This window comes from Hirundo rustica, chromosome 23 (assembly GCF_015227805.2).
Source record: "Hirundo rustica isolate bHirRus1 chromosome 23, bHirRus1.pri.v3, whole genome shotgun sequence".
Classification (NCBI taxonomy): domain Eukaryota; kingdom Metazoa; phylum Chordata; class Aves; order Passeriformes; family Hirundinidae; genus Hirundo; species Hirundo rustica.
Window position 1 is genome coordinate 1,576,187 of NC_053472.1, and position 17,345 is coordinate 1,593,531.

At 50.8% G+C, this 17,345-nt stretch overlaps 1 protein-coding gene across 2 annotated transcripts; it reads right to left on the reverse strand.

Annotated features, from left to right (window-relative positions):
- Nucleotides 1-569: 569 nt before the first annotated feature.
- Nucleotides 570-17,236, reverse strand: DCPS (decapping enzyme, scavenger). Of its 2 annotated transcripts, none has more exons than XM_040085110.1 (6): nt 17,051-17,236; nt 15,371-15,539; nt 7,809-7,954; nt 5,148-5,261; nt 1,817-1,927; nt 570-1,025 (listed from the first exon to the last, which is right to left on the reverse strand). In XM_040085110.1, the coding sequence occupies exons 1-6, from the start codon at nt 17,216-17,218 to the stop codon at nt 759-761; spliced, it is 975 nt and encodes a 324-aa protein (XP_039941044.1). In that variant the 5' UTR covers nt 17,219-17,236; the 3' UTR covers nt 570-758. The 2 variants fall into 2 exon arrangements, with proteins under 2 accessions (XP_039941044.1, XP_039941043.1); XM_040085109.2 differs by lacking the exon at nt 17,051-17,236 and adding an exon at nt 15,928-16,712.
- Between the last annotated feature and the right edge of the window lie 109 nt (nt 17,237-17,345).

Sequence of the window (17,345 nt, forward strand, 5' to 3'; positions counted from 1 at the left end):
ATACAGAGAAATTGGGTCCTTCACCACCACGGATCATTGAATCCAACTCCCGGCACTTACCCGTCCTGCCACCACCTCAGCAGAAGGAAAAACACTATTATTTATTTTTTGAGGGGGCTTTAATCCATAATCCTTGCCAACCCTTAGGCAGCCTCTGTCAGAAAGGGCTGCCCCTGCACAGGAGGCTGTTTCAGACACAGATGACTGAGGAGCAGCAGAGGGGTGATGGTGCTCAGGCTGGGGATCAGGCAGCACACAGTGCTTGTCTCCACACAGCCAGACAGGAAGGGTGAGGACTCGGGTTAGTCATTGGAGCTCTTTGGAGCAAGGCACCCCTCCCTGCTCAAGGAAAGCTGCAATCTCACTCCCTGGGGTAAATCTGTAGGAAACACATGAAGCTTTTGTGAGGGTTTTTTGGACCTGTCCCTCTGCCTACTACCCTGTTTGGGCTGACATCTGGGGAGGGGTGGAAAAGATGGATACACACAGCCCCTCCCACCCAAACCCCTCTGCTCCCTGCATCCCACAGGTGTCCAGTCTGAGGTAAAATCCAGCACACTCAAAAGGGCTTTATTCAATCAATGTTTTTTTTAATGGACTTGAACAGACAACACGGTTTCCATAGCAAAGGATCATCAGCCCCACCTTGTACAAAAACAGAGTTTAAAAACAGAAAAGGAACACAACCTTAAAAAAAAAGCCCGAAAATGGGTATTTATTGAAAAAAAATATATATATACAAAAGCACCTCTGCCTCCTCACACTTTTCCTGCCTCCTGGAATTTCTTAAACAGGGGCTCATCAGCCCGCAGGGGGAAGGTCAGAGCCCGTTTCTGGTAGTAGCTGGAGTCCATGGCCAGGTTGTCGATGACATCGGCCAGGAGATGGGCTCTCTCCACGGAGCTGCCCGGCGCGTCGTAGCCCAGCGCGGTGAAATGCACGTGCAGGTGCTGGTAGGAGGGCTGGTAGTGCAGGTAGATCCGCAGCTGGGAGCCGGGCACGCCGAAGCGCTTCACTATGGCCTCCTGAGGAGGGGAAACAGAGAGCTCAGCATTGACAAAACCTCCAAGTGGATGGGAAGGAGCATCCCTGGATGGCAGGAAAGGCGTAGAGAAAGGTGAAAGGGAGTTCGGCTTCCGCACAGCAAGGGGAAGGGGGAAGTTTGGAAGGACAGAGCTCTTCCATTTCAGCCTCTGCGGGGATAGAGCGAGGCCTCCGGCTGCCCCACGTTTATCTCTCCGTGATGGGATGTGCTATCCACCCCTATCATTTTCCCTTTCACCCTTATCACTCCAACTCATTGGAACAGTAACAGGGATCCGTTACCAGCCAGTGTAATTAAAGCTATAAACAGCAACGGCCAACTCTGGCGCGCCGGCTCCACTCGCTGCAATCCCCTGACTAATCTCTTAATTAATCTCCCACCTTCCCCAGTGCAATTACTTTCCAAATTCTAACGCAGTGAAGGAAAAGAGAAGCTACTGCACATCCATCTCCCAAACACACCCTGTGGAAAAACACATCAGCCGGTGAGAACAGGCAAGGGATTGGGACAGGGCTGTTAATACAAAGAGCTGACTGCTAACAGGAAGTTATAGAGCATTCCTACAGCACCTGGATGTGGCATGATCTGGGGAAGGTGCTGATGGAGAGCAGGAGACAGGGTGTCCAGGCAGAGAGGGCAACACAGCCCTGTCTCATGATTTATTATCTCCTGAGGAGCGGTCCCCAGGCAGAAAAAACAGGGAGTGCCTTTGCAGAGGCAGCCGAGCTCCCCCTGGCCAGGACAGCAGCGTGGCACCAGCCTCACACTCACCTTCCCTTCCTGCAGGACGTTCCTCAGCAGCGGGAGGTGCTCGGCCGTGAGATCCCGCAGAGACTTGATCTCCCTGCGGTGCACGAGGGCGATCAGGTACAGATCATCCAACTGCAGAGACACAGCAGGGGCGTGGAGGGGACACAGAAACAGCACAGGGAGGCACCAGTGCACCTGACACGCCATTCACGGCTTCCCAGGCTGTGTATCGGGATCCTGGGGCCACACAGGGGTATCTGTGCTGCACAGGGATTCTGGTGCCACACAGGGATGTTTATGTTACAAAGGGATTCTTGTGCCACACAGGGATGTTTGTGTTATAAAGGGATTCTTGTGCCATACAGGGATATTTGTGTTACACGGGGATATTTGTGTTTTGAAGGGATTCTTGTCCTCAACACCCACACTGGGCTGAATCTCCCAGTATGGGATGTGCTCACCCACAATCCCACTGCACCTCAAAGCATCATTTCTGGAGAAACTGGGGTTTGTCCAGAAATAACCAGAAGGGAACAGCCTCATCCTAACCCATAAACACTGGGATCACAAAGACCTTCTCATCTTTAGAGGCAGATGGAGTGATCAGCCCTCTCATACTGTGAGCATCGTGCTCGGCGCTGCCCTTCCACCTTCACATCTTCCTGAGCACCTCAAAAATGCTTTCTCTGTGTGGCTGAGGCTGGAGAGCAGGTGCAGGCACCCACCCAGGTACGTGGGGTCACTCAGCCCCTGCCAGCACCCCCATGCACACCCCACAGCGATGGCTGATCTGCAGCTCAGATCAGACCAGCCTTTACAGTGAATCACAGCAACTAAAACTGAAACTGAAAATTTCCCCAGTGATTAGCTCTCTACTTTTCCACTCTGCAAACAGCTGGCTGCTTTTGAGTCACTTCAGTTCTATAAATAACAATTTTCAGGACCTAATTGGTCACTGTACAAACCCAGGGCAGTTAAAATACGTCCCATGAGCAGCTCTCAGACAAATCTTTGGCATCCCCTGAAACACTCAGCACATTCAATGTTTAACACAACACAAAGTTGTGGATCATTACACTTTAAAAAAAAAAAAAAAAATCCCAGTCTCCACCAGCTCAGTGAGTGACTTTATAATATAAACACTGGAAAGCAAAGGGTTTGGATATCTGAGATCCAGCAGATCTCTTCAGGGCTGTGAGAAACCCAGTGCAGCTCTTTGGAAATAGACGCTCATCTCAAAGGATGCCCTCAGGACCCTTCAAGGGACTCTTGAAGCACAGAACTATTCCTGCACCCAGGCAGCAGAGCCTGCTCATGGCTCCATTTGATTCCCATGCACAATTCCAGGAAAAGACGGTGTATCAGCTTGTGCTCTTTGGCTCCAGGCTGGCTGGTGAGAGGAAAAGCAAACAGCTCTTCTTATAACAACATCTGCATGTTGCTGTTTCAAACAAATAAGCCTGTTGCTAAAAAGGCCTGGAATGATGTCATGCCAGGCATCGCTTCAGGCAACGCCTCAGGGCTCCTGCACGTTTGAAACCAACTCAAAAGTTGTGGAAGAAAAAACCACACACACACACACAAAAAAAAAAAATTAAAAACCAGCCGAAGAAACCAACTCAAACCATCATCAAGGTTGGGCAGGAGCACCCAGAAGGCTGAGGCCAGCAGATTGCACAGTGCTAAGGAGAAATTTTCCCCCCCAGCCATTAGTCTGAAATAACTGCAGGTGAATTCACAGCATTTGTGGTCCAGGAACCAAAGGAGTGTGAGGCCACAGTGCTGAAAGGACTTCTGAGGGAAAGCTCAGAGATTCCTGCTGGGAGCTGCATCTCACTGCCCTGATTTCATGCAGCAGCCTTGCCTGTCAGGTGGGATGTAGCAGAAGGAACCAGTGTTCCCAGGGCTGTCAGGATCAGCTCTGGCTCAGTGCCATCCACAGCAAACAAGAAATTCCTTGGCTCAAAGGCAACCTGGATGCTGTCTCGCCTGCCTGGGAAGGAGATCAGCAGTGCAAAGGGCCTGGATAGCTCCAGGGATGACTGGGCTGCAGACAACAGCCCAGCAGCTGTGGAGAAGCCCAGAAGATCCTGTTCAGCACTCCAAGAGGCAACAGGAACATGGGGAAACCTCCCCTAAGGACAAATCCTACCACTGAGGCATTCCCTGACCATGCCAGCTGGGAGTTGTGGATGCAGCAGGTCTCTAGAGGAAGCCAAAGCACAAATTTTAGCCCATCTATAGTTTTAGCCCAATCCAGATGTGAGTTGCAAAGCTCGGTTGCAGCACACAAGGATTTCCACCGAGGCTTTGCTGACAACCAGGAAAGTCACAACATGCTGCAATGCTTTAGGATCCCTAAATATTGCCCCACTGGGAGGGCACAGAACAGGGCACATCCTACAAGCTGGACATGTGTCCCCTGTGCTGCAAAATCTCATCAGGAAGAAGGTTGTGCCTCTGGTGACACAAGTGGAAAGTCGAGCTTAGCTGCCCCATCACCACTTGACAGGGGATTTTGGGAGTAAGTGATGTGCAGACACCACCCTGCAGGGACACCCCGAGACAACTCAGCTCTCACCACAAACAGCTGCTCCCTGCACAGACGCACAGGATGGAGCTGCCCACCAGCAGCCTTGTGTTCCCGTTTTTTTTGAGTTTTAATTTCCATTTCTAAGTCTTAATCATCCAGCAACTCTCCCCACACGCCTCCTGCAGAAGCATATGAGGATCAGAAACACGATGGGAACTTTTTTTGATGCCACCACCTTCAAGGGAGGGGTGCGTGTATGGAGTTTCACCTCCCCAAATTTAAAGCATGAAAGGGAGCCAGAACCCAAGGAAAAATTCTCCATTTAGGATTACAGCCTGGTCTTAAAAATCACTTTCAGCAAGTGGCCACTCCCACAAGGGGTAAAGCAGCTGCTCATCAGCCAAGAACCATCTGTTTAACACTGTGGAGGAGAGTTAATTGCAGCAACCAAAGGACAACACAGCTGCCTGCTTTGCACCTCAAGTCAAAGCTTGCATTAAAAAAAAAAAAACAAAGAAAACTCCAGACAAGTTCAGCAGAACAAATACACAGGATTTCGGTTTGAACACATCCTGACAACATTTGGGCTGATATGGACAAGTGGAAGTGAACCTAATAAATACACCTCAGCAGCAGAGAGAGCACCTGGGTCTGCAGCATCCCTAATCAGGTCGTGCTAAAAGGCCCTGGCAATGTCATCACTAACAACACTGGGCACAGAAACCTGCTCAGACTCTCTCAGGGTGCTCTTAGTAGTCTGACAGTGGACATTTCCTCTGGATTATCTTCAGACAGGCAGTGTTAGAGGAGCAAACCAACCTGGTTTTGATTCCACTTTAAATCTGGAACCAGAACAAAGCCATTGGAAGGATCAGGGTTTTCATGGACGATTCGATCAGCCTCAGCTTTCTTCTCCAGGATATTATACACCCACTGAAAGAGAAATATGTGATTTATAAATCAGCAGAGAATAAAAACCCAACATCTCAGGTGCATTTAGCCCAAGCTCATGGGTTACTGCACATCTCTGCAACTAGAATATATTAAAAACCCCCCAATTTTATTTTAAGACGACCAAATAATTTGTAATTAATTAGCCATAAAGCACTTAATCAACCAATAATCTCCAGAATATTATGAGCACTTCAGTAAAAAGCAGTGGAATCCAGCTCCTGTGGGGCTCAGCACACACCTCCTGCAGCACCATGAGGCTGTTTGCATCTTTTTTACCCTGCAAACTACAGCAAAATCTTTACAACCAGGCCTGGGAAGGGAACTCTGCTGATTTTGTTCCCTGTTCAAAGAGGAAGAAGCAGAGTTGGATGTGGCTCTGGCTGCTGGCAGCTCTCTGCAGGGATATGAAAGGCCTGTGGTTTTCTGGGCAGTGCATTTCTCTTGGCTCCCTGGCTGATTAGAAAACAGCTCACCACTCTTCTTCTTCCATACTTAAGGTTCCAGCCTCCAGCCTGCCTGTAATCCCTGCTCTGGTTACCCCCCCGTGCTCCTCCTGCAAGGCAAAGCACCGCTCAGAGAAGAGCTATGGAAATGGAAGACACCATGGATAAGTGATAGAGTAAGACCAGAGAAAAATGTCTTTGCTCTCCCTGGCTCCCAGTCTCAGCTCCAGCATCCTTCTTTACACTTCCAAAATGCATGTTATGCTCTAGCTTAAGTACTCAACTGGCAAGAGAGTCCTCAGCCAGGTCCCTGGAAGGTGGTAACACAAGGCAGCAGGAAACTGCTAAAACTTGGAAGCTGAAAATGTTCGGAAACATCACTTCCCCCACCAAACATAGGTCTGAAATATTCTGGCTGCCCCAGGTGGGTAGGGAAGGTGCAGCCAGTTTCACAAATGCACCAAATGAACTGGGCTGGCGGTGCTGTGCATATGAGACACTTTGGGGAAAATCTATCAAGAGTTTAGTTAATCTAATCAACATTTAGGATTGCTGCAAACTGACCTGAATACATCTGGAGGGAAAAAAACCTACTTCTCATCCCTCAATCTGGGATTTTTTGCTTAAATTGCTATCTTTTCTCCTTAGCATCCTCTTAGAGACTAGATTCTTCAAGTGATTCCCCAAAGTGTGGCACAAGCTCACTCCGTTCTGTAACCCCAGGAGGAAAGCTCAGGGGGAAGCTCAGCAGAAAATGGCCAATTGCATTTTGTTGGGGTTTTTATGCCTGCTCTGATCACAAGCGCCAAGCTATCAGTGCCCTAAATAAGTTTTCTAATCAGATAAGCTGAATTGTAAACCCAAGGCTGCCTCGTGATGGGCAGGTCCTTGGCTGACTGCTCTGCTGCTCCCAGCACAAGCCCAGCAAGCGGAACACATGTCCAGGGACTGGCACCACAATAGAACCATTCTCCCAAAAGCATCCACACTTTGTATCCTCCAGCAGGAAACACAGATGCCTCTGTAGTCCCCTGGTATTTCTGTCACCCCTCACATTTCCCCTTCCACTTGGCAAAACCAGTTGGATAAAGACAAGGAACAGCATTATTAAATCCCAGAGGTCAAGGACTGACCAAGCTGACCATGATTTCTCAGCAGATGCTCCTGATGGTCAGCCAGGAATGTGTTTCCATGTACTGAAACCAGCTCACAAGCATTTGGGGGAAGAGAGCTCAAGTACTTCCTGAAGGCAGCTGCTACACCAGGAAACATAAGAAATTTGTGAGCAAGAGCACAGAGAAAAAAATCCATGAAGGCTGTGGCCTGGAAACACACACTTGGCTCTCTCCAGCTAATAAATGCTGCAGTTTAAGGCAGCAGGGAAGATGGGGTAAGGGGAGGGGAGCATTCAAGGCTCCTGGTTAGTTTTGGGGAGTCATGTTTAATGGAGAGCCTCAGCAGCCCCAGGATTTGGTTTATTTGCCCTTCTGCAAAGCCTGGCATGAATTGGTCCCTACAGACTTGTATTTCTCTGATCTCTAAAGGAAAAGACAGGGAGAGAAACATTCAAAAAGGATAAAGCCAAAGAAAAAGCTGGGGCTGCCTGGAGCAAGTAGCACACTAAAAGTAACAGTTTCACCACATGGAATAGGGACTGAGGGGCTGAATGGCACAAGAGTGAGTTGTGATGCAGGAATCCAAGCACTGTCTGTGCCTTTCCATTTCCACAACAACCCAGAAACTCCTAAGAAGCCCAGTGAACAGCACCAATGCCCAGGAAGCCAACCTTGGAAAGGTAAAAAAAAAAACCTCAAAGAGTTTATCCAGAAACCTTGGGAAAGGCAACCTGAAGTACAGGTTGAAGTAAAGGCAAAAATTTTTCTGCAAAGATGGAAAAGAAATGTCCCAGCTAACCAAATAAGAGGGGACAGCACCACAGAACTGACAACACAACCACAGGGGAGATGGGGCAGAACACTCGCAGCTCTCCAGCCTGGGCTTCAGAGAAGCCTTCTGACAGCAGTGTTCTGACAGAGGAGACCAAAGGCACCTGCGTCTGCAGGAGAGGGCATGGTACCCATACCTGGATGCTGAAGCTCTGGGACTGGATGAAGGGCAGGGTTATGTTCTTGTAGTCCTCCCAGGTTTCACGGATGAGGTGCACTTCCTGACGGAGGTATTTCTGGATGTGCTTCTCCGTGGCAGGGTACACCACTGTAGCTTTGATCTCTAGGAACAAACACGTTGACTGAGTTACCACCCACCTCACTTCCTTCAGTCCCTAACAAATCTGGTTGCCCTTCCAAAAAAAATGCCACATTAAGACATTTAGAAGGTGAGGGAGAATGGACATGGAAAGCAAACATGTACTTGAACCTCCTGCAGTGCTGCAAGTGCTTCTCTGGAGGAAGAAAAAGCCAAAGGCACAGCCAGGGCCTGTCTTTCCAGTTCAGGTGCAGGAGTTTGCTGTCTGAGTTTTTCCACACTCTCTCTTCCACGCCTATTAGCAACATTGGAGCAGAGGTGGGGCTCCCAGGGCAGTGTTTATGTGCAATCAACAACCAGGACAGAAACACGACCCCGGGGACAGAGACACATCTTCTTCATACTTAAATTCAAAGCTCACAGGACGCACCCAGCAACTTCATCCAGCCACAAACCCAGATGAACTCCAAGGAACAGCTTCTTCCCAGAGCTCAGTCAGAGTGCTTGGCCTTGAGCCCCAAGTACTTGAGGCAAAGAAGTCAAGGGCACAGGGACAGATCCAGAGCAAGCACTGTGAGCTGACAGGTCAACGCAGCTCAGGATGAGTCAAGGGAAGAGGGCTGAGTGACCCTCTGCCCACAAAAAACATTTCATCATTTACCTTGGCAAAAAGAAAGCGTTTTCTGTTTGCCTCAAGATTAGAACTTTGCTGCGCAACTTCTGTGGCATTAAACAGGATGAAAGTGCTCACCTTGTCAACCTGGCAGCTGTGATGTCGGCATCAAATCCAGCAGTAAATCCTACCCACAGGGCTAAAACACACGGAAAACATCCGTCTTTGGCAAAGATTGGATGTGTGATACAGAGCCTGCCACAGCTCCAAGGGCACAGGGGTGGCTTTGCCTTCCCAGCTGACACAGAGCTGCTATAAATTTCAGTGCAGGAAGGAGAAAAGCCCCACGAGTCTGGACAAACCCCACACACACCAGACTGAGGGGAGTGACTGGGGCACTGTGAACGCTGCAGTCTGTGCCCAGAAACCCACAGGCTGCACACACACCAGGACACCGAAGTTGTGCTTCGTGCCTTGAGTACGCATACAGACTAGCCAGACACTGAATATAAGCACCTATTTGTTCCCAGAGCCAGGATTTAGCATGGTTTGAATCTTTTTTAGTTTTCTGCTTTCTGTTTTTTTAAGGTCAGCGCTGCACAGTCTGAGAGACTCTGCCTTTTCATTCCATGCCAAACCCAGCTTAATGAAATCCACAGGAAAATGCTGGTAACATGAAATATGAAAATGCAAACCACAAGGGCAGTCTGGTCTGATTCCCACCATACACATGTTCAAACAAGGTTGTTTTCCAGGACTCAATTAGCACTTCTAGCAGGATGATGTAATACCAAAGGAAAAAAAAGACAAGGCTGCAGCTCTCCTCACTTAAAAAGATCAGCAAAGCACTAGGGAGGAAACAAAAAAAAAAAAGGCAAAAGATAAAATACCACAGCCAGCCTCAGGCTGAAACTTTCACAATCTGATTTTATACTTCAAAAACAGAGCAAGAACTGCAGCAGAAGCCCCTCAGTGCTGGGTAGTAATAACCACGGTGTGTGGGGGTGCAAGGGACCCATAATGGCTCCCCTGGCACCTCCCCAGTTTGGGGGTGGCTGCATATGGTGGGGAGAGAACTCAGGGTGCTTTAAGTGAGAGATCATAGAACTCCTTAATGTGCAGCTGCAGCTGAGCAGATGTTTGGAAGAGGAGGCAGGGGAAAGGCTGTGGTTCACTTATGATTATTTCCCTTCGAAAGGTCTCATCAACCCCAAAATGCCCCAGCGATGCTAATTAGCACCAATCACTGCAGCCAGAGAGGCTGTTTGATACCTGCTCAAAGCCTGACAGTCCTTAGGAGCCGCACACAGGATGCAAAGTCACAGCTGAGCCCGGGCTTGGCTGCAGGAAACATCCACAGCGAGACCAGGCTCGCCCCAAAATCTTTCCAGTGCTGGCACACGGCCACGCTCCGGTTTCCAAGTTGCTCCTGGCAGGCTCCATGTGCACCGGAGCAGCACGTAGGCCGTGGGGCACCCAAAACCTGCCCTGGCCTGGAAACGGGGGGTAGGGAACTGCTGCACACGTGATGTGGGTTTCTAAGCTGGCTGAAGCATCAGGGATTGTCTCTGCTCACATCTGAGTCACATCAGCCAGCCTGTTCCTGAATGCCGGCCCGGGGCCACCACAAGAGCATCTGTGGTTTATTCTGGAAGACAGGACTGACCGTTAACTAACTGGAGGTCATAAAAAGCCAGGAGGTTTAATTGAAGGAACCTGGATGAGCAGGAGGCAGAGAACAGCTGCTCAGGCTGGTCACTCTGCAATGGGCATTTGAGGGGAAACACCACAGTGCTGGGAAACTGCCCAGGAGAAAAGGAGTCTCAGATTGACCAGGCACACACACCTCCCCTCTCCTAAAAACAAGAGAGGAAAACACAACCCAAGACAAAAGGAAAATCACACCACCATTTGGGGAACTTAAGGGAAAAAGAACTGGAGGCAGCTGTTGTCAGGAGGAGAGGACGAAATAGGAGCAGAGAGAGGTCCTGCAGGTAGGAGAGGGCACACCGACCTCACTAATGATGCCTCATCCCCTTCTGTGCCTCACTGTCCCCAGGCTCTGCCAAAATCCCCCTCCAGTTCAGCACATCAGTGAGGAGAGGCCTCACCCTCACCTCTCTTCTCTCACCCCACCACAGCATTAACACCGACTGCCAGCCTGTTTCAGACAGATTTAACCCTGCCAGGGAGCCAGTAGAAGCACACAGGGCAGGCACAACCTATTTCCCCTTTTGGGCAGGGGTGCTTTTTCTTCTCTTTGCTAGCAGGAAGCAGAGTTTTCATTTATAAGCTCCCTAATCAATCTGATTATCAGATGCAGGAAGGTGCCAAGGAATAACAAGCAGGTCAATATTTGCGTTTTTGCAGGTTTTCTTTTCCTCTACAACCCTTATTCCTGCTGCACCCAGCTCTAAGATGTCTTCTCATCACCAGGTAGAAAGACAGCGCCTTGGGCGCAGCCCTAAGCAAATAATTAATGCCCTAAATAAATATAACACACAACCTCCTCTGCTGCATGAAGAGTCTCTGGCTTTATGATCACAACTGCACAAGGGTTACATGGGAACACCAGATTCCAACCCAGCCCCAGTCAGGTATGCCCATGGCTTTGTCTCAGACAGCCAGGGCACTCTTCAGAGAATGAATTAAAGCTGCAAAGGATAAACCCTGCAAGAGCTCACAGCTTCCAAGGCCAGCACATGCCTGGGCAAGCCAAGCACGCTGCCAGGGACTCAGCAAAAGCTTCCTGGCCCCTGCGGCTCATGGCCAGGAGGACTTGGGGGCTCAGTGGACTTTAGCTGCAGCAGGCACTGCAAAGAGGAAAGTTGCAGCTTACCACCCCTGCAAGACACAGAGCAAAGCACAATGACATCCCTCACCACCCTCCAAACCACCCCACACACTCCAACGGCTTCAGGCTCGAGACTTTTATTTAAGTGTAAATGCAAGAAGTTTCCTTGGCTGGGCAAACCCCACAAGCAGACAAAGCATGGAAATACAGGGAGAAGAACCAGCCTCCCCACTGCAGCTCCTGCAAGTTTCTCCAGCTCCTCACTGCCTGAAACCAGACTCTTTTTAGGACGTGGATTGCTTCCTGCATGACTGAAAACTTTCCCTCCATACTCTCCCATTTTTTCCCACAATTTCTCCATCCCATGTTGGAGGAGCGGAGCCAGAGCTTCTCCCGTTGTGCTTGTTTTAAGATGTTTTTAATAAGCTTCAGTCTACAGCCAGGGAGCAAAGACTCCTTAGAGGACTGGTAAGAGCCCTTAAATCACACCAGCACAGCTTTGGAGAAACACAGTCCTGCAGCAGCCAGGCACAAAGAGGCTCCTTTTTCTACAAACATCAAGCTCTCCTTGGTAAATGGATGTGAGGAACTAGATGTTATCAGGGAATGTGTATATTGAACCATCTGGCTTCTGCAACCCAGCCTTTGGCAGTAGGCAAAAGTTTCCCTTTCTCTGAAATCAGCCCTTGCTGGGGGGGGTTCTTCTCACATCTAGTGTTAAACTGCCTCTTAAATCAAGGCAACATCCCAAAAGTGGCCTTAAAATAAGTTGCACATGCCTGCCTTTGGTAGCAGCACAGTCACATCAGCTCTGACACACTGCTCCACACAAATTCACAAAGTCCCTTCTCCTCACTCCAGGGGTTGGTTTGCCCTTCAGACAAACACTGACCATTACTGGCTTGCATGCAAATGTTATTTCCCATTTTAGCCTTGACACGTGCAGTAAAATCAATGAGATGAGCAGGACTCGTCTGGTGCTGCCTTCACACGGGTGTGCTCCCAGACCTAAAAATCTCAGAGTGAAATTCATCTTCCCTGAGTGAATTCCCCGAGGGCAGAGAGGAGTTATTTGCTCAGATAACATGCTTTGGCCTCCCTCTCCCTGTGTCACCATACAAACAAGTCATCATTGCATGGAGCCTGTGCTGGTTGGACTGTGCAGAGGGAGCAGCACCCGACTCTCTCCAACAGAGAGTGAGGAGAGAGTGAAGGAAGTCTCCACGTCCAGCTGAATGAAGAGCCCCACGTACGTGGGACCACAGAGGCAGCATTGAGAAACACGCTCTGGAGGCAGCTCCTCACAGTCACACCCTGACCTCAAGACCACTTCCTCTGTCTCGAGGTCTACCTTTACCCCAGAATGCAGGAGACTGAGTGTGGCAGGGCTCAGCTGTGAAATCCTCCAGGTGAATTCCTCCATCACACACCACCACAACACAGGACTGCTCCACAAAACTGCTTAATGCCGAAGTCTGGCATTTTCTACAAAATATTTCACTGTATCTTGTACCCAAGTGTAAACTTGCAAAGATGAGGACCTGTAACACCTGTAACTGAGGAGCTGACAGATCCCGTACAAGGGCTCCCTGGGTCTCCACATTACCACTCAACATCCCAGGTCAGTCAAACCTGACTGCAGTTTAACAGCCAGTTCCTCCTGTTTACATTTTGAAGCCGCATTCCTCATCAGCTATGGTGACTCAGCTCCAAAGGGTAATTTCCTTCCCCTCCTGCCACTCAGGGCAGTTTCCCCCATGCCAGCACAGCTGCCCACCAGCAGCTCATGCAATGTCCCCACCAAATAGCTATTTGTTGCTAATTGTTTGAAAACAAGAAGCCTCCTTGCTCTCCACTCTGACTCCAGGAGCCTGGATAGCAGCTCCAGGGTCCACAGCCTCCTCCTGATCTCCTGCTTGGGGCTGCTCAGCACCAGAGTGAGTTGAGAGGTGCCAAGGAGAAGGGTGGGAAGCAAAGATGCACCACTGGGTAATATTTCTGCAAAAACTTATCTTTTAAAGACAGATTTAAAAGTCATTAAAAAGATAAAGTTTGGCAGAAGAAAGCCAGAGGCTCAGTCCCCATTCAAACATGCAGGAGGGGTTTTGCACCTGGCATAAGCCTTAAACAAAATAAGGAATCCTGTTATCAGAGCAATGTGGAGTTACAGAGCCCTGCAAAGTGCTCTAAGGAAAGCAAAGGCAGCACAGCTGGCAGGGCTGAGCTGGAGGCAGCCCAGGGGATTTCAGTCTTGCAATGCCACCTCGTGGGAATCACTGCAACTCCTGCCGGGCTGGAGTAGAGCAGACACCCAAGCAGGAGCTTTCCCAGCCAAGAAAGAGGAGCTTTAACGTCTTTCAACAACACCCGTGGTGTTATGGTGTTTTCCTCAGACTGAAACTCACTGTAACAACAAAATCTTTAATTTTGAGTCATTCACAGGAGAAAAGGAGTTTTGCACAACTCAAGCTGACAAATTCAGACAGTGCTCCCTCCTACACCACGGGAACACAGCTAAAACAAGAGCATTTTTGGGAAGGCACATCAAACATCCTGAAAATTTAACTTAGCCCTGCAACAACATGTTACTTAAGGCACTCAGATTAATTCTATTAAACCTGTTTGGCTGTTATTGTGTTTATGAAAGCATTGACATGGAATTTATCACTGCACTTCCAGAATTTAAATATATACCAGCATTCACATGGAATTAATTGTGGAAGGTGATTCTGCTCCACTCAGGTGAGCAGAGCTGCCCACAGCTTGGAGATCCTCAGCACAGGAAGAACATGGAGCCACTGGAGCAAGTCCAGAGGAAGCCACGGAGATGCTCTGAGGATTGGAGGAGCTCTGCTCTGGAGACAGGCTGGGAGAGCTGGGGGTGCTCAGCCTAGAGAGAAAAAGGCTCTGGGGAGACCTCAGAGCACCTGCCCAGAGCCTAAAGAGGCTCCAGGAGAGCTGGAGAGGGACTGGGGACAAGGGCTGGAGGGACAGGACACAGGGAATGGCTTCCAGTGCAGAGGGCAGGGATGGATAGGAAATTGGGCAGGAATTGTTCCCTGGGAGGATGGAGAGGCCCTGGCACAGGGTGCCCAGAGCAGCTGTGGCTGCCCCATCCCTGAGAGTGTCCAAGGCCAGGCTGGATGGGGCTGGGAGGAACCTGGGATAGTGGAAGGTGCCCCTGCTTGTGGCAGAGGGTTGGAACAAGATAAGCTTTAAGGTCCTTTCCAACCCAAAACAGTCTGGGATTCTGTGATTAAACTGAAGTGCCCCAAGACCAGCCCTGCTTTCCAGTGGCAGCTGTAAAGCACCACCAGTGCAGGACACCTTCCTACAGGGGCCAGAGTCCCCTCCACAGGGCAAGAGCCTTCCACTGCAGCTCCCCAACCTGCCCATCTGTCCTTGTCACACTTGGTTATTAAAAGGGTTTTAAAACACACAGATGTGTTAAATCAGCAGGGGTATGGGGGCTCATCTGCCTCAGCACTTGAGGTTACCAACACTTAAATCCTCCCCCAAATACAAGCTGCCTGTCCTTACCAGGTGACAAAAAAGCCCAGGAGATGCCAACCTGGGAGGAGGAGCAGCTGCATGTGCCCTGCAGACTGTTTCAAGAGAAACACTGTGGAAGGAGACAACTCTTATCCAAGTAAGAGCACTGACAATCACCCAAAGAGAGAGCCCTCACACCCTGAGCCTTTCTGCACCTTCATATACAAGGTCATCAAGCAATGGCCATTCAGTGCCTCATCAGCTGAGCCACGTGTCCATGGCACAGGGAAAAGGGGATGAAACAGGGCAGCATTCCAAGCCTCAGGATGAGACATTGCCTGCAGTGTGGCAACAACACACTGACCTCCCCACCTGGGCCAGGTGTGCTGCTGTCACCGAACCACAACCAGGGCGGCACAGCCTGGTCCAGCAGTGGCACCTGCCCATCTCTCTGCATCCTCCCCTCTGGAATGGGCAGGAACCACATCCCAGTATCCCAGCCACCCTCCCAAGAGCCCTGAGCAGGGCTGAGGGCACTCACCACTCAGCTCCGGGGGAGGGCTCAGGTAGAACGTGCAGTAAATGTCATTGTGCATCCGCAGCTCCGCGTTCATGGGCTTCTTCAGCAGGTCTGGGATCTTCTCCTCCTGGAAAGGAGTCTTTTCCAGGATGACTACAGCATCTGTGCCCTCTCCAGAGAGGTCAATCCTCTGGAATATGAATGGATAAAGTCATCAGCAAACACCAATCCAGCACTGGATGGACCATCTGAGGTCAGGGATCGTGGCAGACACTTTGTAGCCTCCAAATCCTCATGCCCAAACCCCCTTGCAGGCCAGACATCCACCCCAAAATAAACAGCACGTTTGCCCGGAAGCACAGCAGGAATTTGCTCCCCACCAGGGAACACAGGTGGTTTTTGGGGGAGCAGGGGATGTGGGCAATGACTCAGCCCATCTGCACAACCCCAGATGCTCCTAGGTTTCCTGCTGACCCACAGCACCAATTTCATCTCTGACACTTCCCAGGAAGAGGGCAAAAGCAGGCCTGGGGATTTGCATCAGTCAGGGAGCAAGTTCTGGGGCAGGGGGCACTTACTGCTGCCCTGCTCCAAGCAACCCCAGCCCCCGATCCAGTGGCCCCAGCGTGCTGGTTTTGGGAGGTGCTGGGTGTGGAACAACCCCCAATATCACTCATGTCTGTACAAGACCCAGGTGAGGCCTCACCACACCACCCTGGAGAGCAATGGGGCTCACCTGGGGCTCCCAACCACATGTACTAATTAATGCTCTAACAAACAATTTGATGGGTATAAATATCTTTGAAATGGGTCTTAACATCTCTATTGACTTTGGGCAGTTTGGCTCCTGAAAGAGACAAGTGGGGTCTGCAGGAGCCTGAGCTGCTGAACTTTGGGGTGAAGTGCCAGGTTTAATGGGGATATGGGGCGGGTGGTTCAGGAAGGCTGCACCTTCCTAGTACCTCGGCCAGTGGGGAAAGGAAGAGGGAAACACGTGGCTGGGAGTTGGAATAAAAGGGGAGCTGAGCCCTTTGAAACCTCGAGAGAGAAAACCCCGGGGATGTGTGGCCCAGTGGACTCTCTCCCTTTATTCAAATAAAGCTGAAGGACACCTCTATCTCCTTTTTAGACATAAACCTCTGGTGTTTGTGGATTTTCCTGACACGCTCACAGGGCAGAGCAGGAGGTCTGTGCCCAGTTCAGTTACTGCAGCAGCCCACCGCCTCAAGGCTAAGGAAGCAGCCTGGAACTCCCCTATCCTCATCTGCTTGGATGCACATCTTCAGGAGACAGAAGCCAAGGCAGCTGCATGGTTCCCTCACCACGGACAGACAGTCTCAAGGGCTTTTACAAACTTTTCCTGTAATGGCTGTACTATTTTACAGTCCCAGAGTCGGCATGCTGCTTGCAATCCAGTGCCGCTTTACCTACCAAGCACGATTCAACGTGCTTGAATCCAAAAGCACCAAATGATACCGACAAGAAAGAGGGTTGCAATAAGGTCTCCAGCCGCCTTCTTGGCCGCCAGCTGAGCCCGGCTCGGGCAGCGCCCGGCTGGAAAAGCGGGTCGGGACCGGCCGGGCCGGCGGCACGTGCTGCCGGGGGCGGGGCCTGCCCGGAGCGCGCGGCCGGGGGCGGGGCCGTGCCCTCAGCGGGGAAAATGGCGGCGGGCGCGACCGCCCCCCCCACACTCCCCGGTACCTCCGCGTGCAGGAACACGATCTTGTCCCGCGCCGACTCCCGCAGGACGCGCCGCACCCGCAGGTCCGACAGCGTGAAAGCGGCGGCGGGACCGCCTTGAGCGGCGGCCCCGCCATTTTGCTCTTCCTCCTCCTCCCGCTTCCTCTTCGGCTGCGGGCCCTCCGCCATGGCTCGCGCCCGCCCCCGCACTGCGCACGCGCGACACCTTGGGAAGGGCTGGGGAATCCTGCCCCCTGGTGGCTCGGAGGTCGCGCACCCCCGCAGCTCCAACGAACGCCCACGAACCGGGAATTGA